This window comes from Buceros rhinoceros, unplaced genomic scaffold (genome assembly GCF_000710305.1).
Source record: "Buceros rhinoceros silvestris isolate BGI_N320 unplaced genomic scaffold, ASM71030v1 scaffold9934, whole genome shotgun sequence".
Lineage (NCBI taxonomy): Eukaryota > Metazoa > Chordata > Aves > Bucerotiformes > Bucerotidae > Buceros > Buceros rhinoceros.
In genome coordinates, this window is record NW_010407670.1 from 19,290 (window position 1) to 27,333 (window position 8,044).

The 8,044-nt window shown below is 44.3% G+C and overlaps 1 protein-coding gene across 1 annotated transcript in view; it reads right to left on the minus strand.

The window, feature by feature from the left end:
* Nucleotides 1-1,365: 1,365 nt before the first annotated feature.
* Nucleotides 1,366-8,044, minus strand: part of MMRN2 (multimerin 2) — a 17,511-nt gene continuing 10,832 nt past the window's right edge. The window contains exons 4-7 of the mRNA XM_010134570.1: nucleotides 7,167-7,235; nucleotides 5,677-5,850; nucleotides 2,626-4,536; nucleotides 1,366-1,754 (exon numbers count right to left, since the gene is read on the minus strand). Coding sequence (XP_010132872.1) covers nucleotides 1,366-1,754; nucleotides 2,626-4,536; nucleotides 5,677-5,850; nucleotides 7,167-7,235 — 2,543 coding nt within the window. The remainder of the gene's footprint in view (nucleotides 1,755-2,625; nucleotides 4,537-5,676; nucleotides 5,851-7,166; nucleotides 7,236-8,044) is intronic.

The window sequence follows — 8,044 nt, forward strand, 5'->3', positions numbered from 1 at the left end:
AAAGAGTGTGATCTTACAACCTTTTTGATATTTCACCTCTTCAAATTTTTCTCCTCCTCCTTCCCTCAGATACTGTTCTAATCAGTGGGACAGAAGGTGACGCTGAGCTTGTGGGCGCTTTGTGCTGCCTGTTAGGCTGGTGTGAAAACCAGCGTTGGCCGCGAGTAGATGGGAGATCATTTTCAGTTGTTTGCTTTGGGTTTTTCCGGGTGGAGAGTAACAATCTTCTTGGCCAGTCAGTAGTTGAAGCTGCTTTGTAGCTTTATTTTGAAAGACAGGTATTGTCTGCTTGTCAAACTACTGTCTTAGTGCCACGTGTGTTGGTACCGATGGGTGGTTTAATCGTTTTTCAGTTTAGTGTTGCTTAGGGTATGGGTAGGTAGGGAGAGAACCCCTTAACAGCAGGATAGATTTCTGTTAGAAAACCCCACCTTAAAAGGACATAAAATACATGATAAGAAGTTATCTCTTTCATTAAAAAATATTGGGAATTTCTCAATTTGATTCATTTTGGCAAATTTAATAGTTTAACATTGTTTTGTAAGGCATTAGGCTAGACAAGGAAAAGAGCACAATCACTGAAGTTTGAAATTAAAGCCTTTGAGATCTTTAATTTGACAGAAGAAAAGTTTAGGATATGACCAGACGTGGTCATCTGGAGATTTTGGAAATGCAAAAAAACCCTTCACAGCTTGGAAATTCTCCTTTTGTATTTCCTCTAATTAGAAATTTATTGTATGTTCAACAATGACAGCAGACCAATGAGCTTGCCTTTGTGCTGGTAGTTTTATTCTCTTGCTTGCTGGGTTTTAAATATTTCCTAAATGCCAGACTCTGGGCTGAACCCACCCTGTTCTTCAGGGTTAGCTTTAGCAGTAAACTGCATTTTCACCAATATTTTCTGAATATTGCTGACATTTCCCCCATGTCTTAATGTGGATGTAATTAATCTTTGTAGTGTTATGTCCTTCCTAAAACATTTTCCTTGCTAGTGGGGGCGGTATTTGCCTTAGGATACTCTGGCCAGGGGAAAGGAGAAATTATTTGTGTTTCAAGTGAGGATCCTAAGTCCTACAGACCGTTATTTCTAATTCACTGCAGGTGTCACAGTGGAAGGATTTGGAAATGTGTGCGCTGATCCATTTGGAGTCCAAACCATTAGCTAAACACTTGAAAGAAAATCCCCTTGCTGCTCACAAGCAACTAATCCAAAGCCAGACACTTCCAAAACAGCAGCATGAAGACAAGTGCGGGGCTGTGCTACCTTTAACACATGCGGCAGGGTGGGATACATCACAGATGAAGCAATAGTGAGTTGATCCATTGCATCTATGGGAAGACATCAGTAAAACGAAATGTCACTGTTCAAGTTTTGAATATTAGGAATCCCCCCATCGTGGTCCCCGGGGGACTCCGTTTCACCGCAGAGCCCTGCAGCAATTCAAAGCACACTTTCTCCCCCTTCTCCATTTCTGCTATAGCAAAAGTAGTCATGGTGTTCCCGTTTGGTGTCCTCCTCTGGCTGCTCGAGAGAGTCCTTTTGTAACCCCGGCTGAAGGAGAGTTGTCCTAATGCTGGTCCTGAACTGAACTCCACCGAGATGACAAACAGGTATACACCTCTGTGCGGTGCTTTGAAGTAGCCATGTTCAGGGAAGTAGCTGTTTCCATAATTGAGGTAAGTTTCGTTAAACCTCAGAGGTTTTTCTTTGTCTTTTCCTCCTGAGAATCCCACATGGAATGCCACCAGCGAGTCTGGAAAAGAAAGAGGAACAGGATTTTAGCTGTGAGCGCTCTTCTCTCCCCAGGATCGTCAGGGTGGCAGGTAGGGTGAAGCCCTGTCAAGCTTCACTCCCTGTCGAGCTGCGCGCTGCTTTGTAGAGCTGGATGCTTGAAACGAGTGTGTGTCTGAGGTGAGCTCGGATGGTTCCCTGGGATACCTGAACCCCTACTCCTGGGAAGCACAAGGCTGAGACCACCCGTGCAAAAACAACGTGGCACTTTTTTGTTGCCCTAAAAATAAATTAATTTGTAACAATTCTCAGTTTATTTGGTCTTAACTACGATTTTGCAGCAGAGATGCCTCAAGAGGCTGAATTTTGCTCTGTGCTGTAGGGGCTGCAGTTGTAAAAGACAGGGCTAACGCTGTGGTGGCTGCAGTCACCGGGTGCTTGTGGCCACATGCTTACAGAGAAAGGGAGCTGGCCATAGGGCAGCGTAAGCCGAAAGCCTCTCGCTGAAGCTTAGCAGTGAGAAAGAGTGAGTGCTCTCTGCTCAGCACCCCTCTTACACTTGTGCAAGTTCCAGCAGTGGAGTTTGAGCGTCTGTCAGCGTGAGGAAGGGTTTGGTGCTTTGGGTACGCTCTTTCCAGACCAAAGTAATGGAGGAAAAAGAAGCAAGACCAGGAAGCCTGGTACTCCCCATCTTCAATAGAGAAATCTGCTACAGCTACTTGGTTTTCACTTAAAAAACCGCTTATTTTGGTGGAGGGGTGGATGTCAATACTGTCGGAATTTCTCCCTCCAGCATCCCACGAGGTATGTCAGGCGTCACACTAACATGCTGCCTATGCAGGGCCCGGAAATAACTAGACTCGGCCATGAGCAAGTAAGGGAGATGAACCTACCTTTTTCCAGCAGTTCTGTCTGCACGGCATTTCTGCCACTAGGGATTGGTGTATTTTCCCTGTGCCTCTCGGGCTGCTTCTTGTCTCTTTGCTTGTCTTGACCTTTCTGTTTTCTTCTCGCTTTTCTGCTCAGCATTGTCTGAATCTTTGTAACATCCAGACTTATATTTGAAGCAACTAATTCTTCATCGCTACCAAACAGCTTTTTAAAAATCAGCAGATGTTCCTCCAGCTTCCGCTTTATGGTTGCTAAATCCGATGAAAGAGTTTCCACTGAAATATTGAGTGGCTCAATGACATCTGCTATCGTATGATTGCAGCAGAGATTCGTGTCACTTCTGGATTGGTGCCTCTGGATTGCCAGGCTCAAGTGTTTGATATCGTTTTTGAGAGTCATGATATCGTTATAAGCTGAGCTGTCCAAGGAGTCATCTTTGGCAGCCTCATAGTTAGGTTCCATGTGTTCTACAATGCTGCGTTGACTACTGACTTCGTCTAGAGTAGAGGACGTTTGCGTTTCTTCTTTGGGATGCTTAGGAGATGTACGAGCATCATGATTATTCTGACGACCTCTCTCCAAGAGGTGAAATCTCTTTGTAAGAGACTCTATAGTCACATTTTGTTCTTGGAGTTTACCTGAGAGATGTCTGAGAGATTCTTGAAGCTGAAATACTGATGATATTAGGATACTAGGACCTTCTTCAAACAAAACTTCCATAAATTCTTCTCCCAGTAAAGCCTCCAGTGCAGTTTCGTGCCTCATGGCATCCTCCAAAAGTGAGCTGAAAGAACTGTTGAGATACTTGATGTGTCGATGAAATTCTTCATCTTTCTTCTTCAAGAAGCCTATGTCTTCGGAAAACGCCGTAACTTGCGACTGAAGCTGCCTGTTTTCTTCTTGACGGAGATTAAGGGACTGATGGATAGAAGGAAAAGCTGAGGAGAGCTCTTCAATTTCACTCCTCAGGAGATCTCTCAAAAGGGACTCCAAGTGCTTCATATCCTTTAAGTTTGCTTGGGTGCCTTCAAGGGAATAAGTGATATTCTTTAAGTCTTCCTCCAGTCCCTCAGTGTCAGAAGACACTCTCTGGCAATTACATTCCTCCATGTACCTCAACAGATCTGAATAGTTTTCCTGAAGATTTGAGAGAGTATAGTTGAGCTCCGATACCTGCCTCTCCATTGCTGCTCTGTTTTCTTCCATAAGAAGTGATTTCTCCATTAAAGTTATTGTAAGATCTTCTGGTCTGTACTTGGAGATGTTTTTTTTTAACTCCTTAAACCACCTCTCTAAAACTTCAATATTCTGAAAGGCCACGTCTGTCTCCATGTAGAGATCTCTAAGCTGCTTTGTGTGCCCTGCCAGCACGTCGTTTATTTGTCTGATGCTTAACTGGGTATTTTCATCTTTGAGACTGTGATGTGAGGAGAGTTCTGTTAAATTGTTTTTCAAAGTCTCAAATTTATTTTCAAGGTTGTTTTGCTCTTGTTTCATGTTTGCTATGCTGTTGTTCAAGGCCAAGAACTGAGACTGCTGTATCTTGTGAACCTTCTTGAGCTTGGTGTCGGTGTCTGCCTTGATGGTGGTGAGGTTATAGTGAACCCTGGCCTGCTGCATCTGCAGCTGATTCTCGAGATCTCTTTTCACCTGGTCAACTTTTACTACGTTTTCTTGGACTTTTGATTCAAACTTAGTTCCCAGCTCCTGGAATTCCCTCTTGGGCACAGTGGTCTCTTGGAATCTTTGTATGTTTCTCTTGTTGGCTTCCACGTCATGGGACAGGTTTCTTACCATGTTCGAGAGGTTCTGTAAGCTTCTGTTGAAGCTTGCCCACATTGGGTTAAAATGTTTCCTCAGAAAATTCTCCACATGGGGAAACAGCACATGCTGCAGAAGCCTTTCCTGTGGATCTGTTAACACAGTTTTAAAAGAATGAATTTAATTTAATACATTTTAAAAATGAATTTAAACTCTGCTTTCAGACATGTCTTAACCCGGCCAGGGTAACTCAAGGCTTTTTTTTTTTTCTATACTCACTGCTGTCTTACCCCCAAAATCAGACCACGTGGTAGATTTTGACAACTGCAAAACCAGCCTGGTGTCAAATGAGGGTTCTTAGGAAGCACCCTGTGCCTTTGAGTCTGCAGGCAACAGCTTGGCTATGTGTTTAACTGCCCCATTAAGTCATAAAACCAGGCACTTGGAGCCTCCTGGCCCAGCGTGGTGTCAGTGGCTGTAGCTCTTGGTCTGCGCTGCAGCTCTCAGCTGCTGGGCGCCTGCTGATTTCCCTGGCTCACAACGTTGTTCTTTGCTGCTTTCGACAATGCACCTTCTGCTTCACAAAGTCATGCAGCATCTTAACAGCCGGAACTCGAGGCCAGGACTAAATAACCTGAAAACCAGTGAAGTATCTCTACTAGGTGTGAATTATACTATGGCTCGATTTCTATCTTTAATGTTTGCACGAGTGCCTCAAAGATCACTGAGGACAATAGTCTGTACCATTAGAAAATGTTCCTGCGAGCTCACGGCTCACATTAATAGGTCAGATTTGGCTTCTCTTCTTTTCCCACTCCTGTATACGGCAGGAATAATGTTCCCGAGAAGGGCTGAATGTTACATTATTTTCACATACACCAGTCTGATATTCCACACATCAGAGTATGCAGCATGAGTACAAAAAAAGAACAAACCCGAATCCAAACTCTGCATTGCCACAGAACCAGAATAGTATGTGACTAGGTTTTCTGTTTTATGGCATATTTCTGGTTTATGGCATATTCTGCAGTTCCAGAGAAGTGCAAAGGAATCTGCCTTTCATCTCACTTCCCATTTCAAGTCGCTCTTGAATTTGGTTCATTCCTTTGTATTGGGATTGAACCCATTTTTTTTTCTCTCTTTAGAAGTAAGACCAAGGAATATCCAGGTAAGAGCAACCAGCAGACCAAGGAATATCCAGGCATTTATTTCTGATTTCAAGTTTCCTTTCCGCTTTGCCTGGTCTTACAGAACCTCCTGGCAGGCTGATAGTTCTGCGTCAGACCTCTCACCTGAGTTGCTCTGGTTCACGTCTAACACCATGCTTGTACCGTTGTTCTCAAACATTCTCTGTAAGTCACCTAAGTTGCTGACTGCTTGATGAATATCACTTTGAAGATCATCCAGTAAAGCCTCATGATTTTGAATGACTTCCAACATTTCTCTTGAATCCACTGATGTTGACACTAATCACAAGATTAAAAAAACAGAGTCATGCAACCAAGTGCAGCGACCAGGTGACGGGTATCCCTATGAGACCTCCAAGAATACCCGTGTATTTTTGGTCTGAAAATTTTGCAGACAGTAAGGGGGGTTGTTGATTCATAGCATCTTAACTTACGGTTTCTTCGCAAAGATTTTTTTTTTTCAACAGTAATGAAAACCTAATGTAATTAAATATCAACAGAAGGACTTCAGCCACACTAGCCGTGATGGCAGTAAAACGCCCTTCATTTAAGAGCCCCCCATGCCATAAAAACGGCCTGGAATAATAACTCCTTTCACGCAAGGTTTAACAACCCCGAATAAAAGGAGCGGTTGAGGCGTTTCACTAAGGAGTGGCAAGCACAGGGTGTAAGTGTCATCGCTGACCCTGCGGAGGGGCTCTTTAACAGATGTTATTCTGAATAAACACCTGCTAATTTGAGGTGTGGATTTCAAAGTGTACACTGAGAGGTGCAGAAACCAGTATATCCCAGCCGTGCCATCCTGGGGCCCTCTTACACTCCAGGGCTGCCTTTGTCCTTTATGTCTAATGTTTTATAAACCTCTGTGGTGTAAAGCAACTGCTTATTCATTCAGCGCTGAGAGCATAACGCGGAGAAGCCTGTTTCGGAGCTGCAGTGTACCCTAAAGCCAACTGCTGGAAGATCTTAACAGCACTGCAAGGCACACCATTTCCCAGACACTGGGGAAAGGTCCTTCTTGGAGACTTGGATGGCTAGGTTTGAGCACCTGAGATAGAAATCTACGGTACCTCCTAATAACAACCTCAAAGCCTGGGGAGCTGCTCTAAACCAGCGTTTTTAGACTGTTTTTCTGGTAAACTCCTGAGCACGGTGTGCTTTCCTGTGAACCCACTGAGCAGAGCGAGGGGTGCATCCACACCTCGGAAGGGGTTAACTACAGCTCCGTAGCAGCTGCCTTTCCCACTGCGGGGCACTGACCACCAGCCAGCACAACACTGAAACTTCGGGGTGCTTTGTCTAGAGCACTCCTGTGGTGGTAGAGCAAAACCCCCACTTAAACCAATAAATACAGTTGTGTAAAAGATTTCCCAGATAATGTTTTCACTGGAGATATTGTCCATAGCTTATCGTGTTAAAACTGCAGCTAAAATATACATCCTTTTTTTTTTTTTTTTTTAAAAAAACAACAAAAAAAAAAACTTAAACAAACTATATTGTCCATAGCTTATCGTGTTAAAACTGCAGCTGCTAAAATATACATCTTTTTTTTTTTTTTTAAAAGAACAGCAAGCAAAATAACTTCAAGCACATACTGTGGTGTGAGAACTCCTCTTCTTCCCTTCCTTCAATTTGATTTTCTGGCACCAGAATAAAATTGGGATCTGCAATTGAGACGTAACACATCTGTGAAAATGGTTTAGATGCAAAACCAGCTACAGCGAGGTGAGTGCAGGGCAGTGTCACGCGTGGCGTCACTGATGTGGTTCTGCATGGCAGGTTTCTTAGGGAAACGACGTCTTCCCTGGAGAACGCAGTTCGTTTGTGGTACGGCACAGCCATACATCACTGCATACGTGGGCATGCCATGCAGCAGGGTGGGGATTTTTCTACTCCAAAGAAATAAGTATTGTAAGTAGATGGGGGTGGGTTGGTTGGTTTGGTTTTTCTGGGGGGTCCTATCAAAACATCTCCAAATTCCTCTTCCTTGTTCTGCAGTTAACTGAACGTTCTGGAGGCACCAGCTGCAGGGAGTGGTGCTGCACAAATGAGGAGATAAAGGTGGAGCAGCTGGTTTTGCTCAGTGGGTGTAAGGGAGGAGAGACCAAACCAGCAGCGTTGCATTTGGTAATCTCTTTCCAACAACAAAAATGAAGGTCAGGCTGGGGCACCACCCAGAGGCAAAAACTGTTTGTGGAGAAAAGCTCAACCTGCAGAGGTAGAAACAGGCACTCCTGTTTTCTCTGTAGGTGAGTTAGACAGCGATCCTGTGAAAATATTCACACAGATGCTTGCCTCTTCTGGGGTGTTCGTGTGCTGTAGAGCTGCTCCCTGCTCTAGGAGCTGCTCTCTGTGCAGCCTCATTTGAACTCGGCTACACTGTGATTTCCCTGGCCAGAGGACTTCATTCCATAGGGGCACTTCACACACTGGCGAGGCTTCCTGGTGCCACCAGTTTCCACCTGGAATTAGG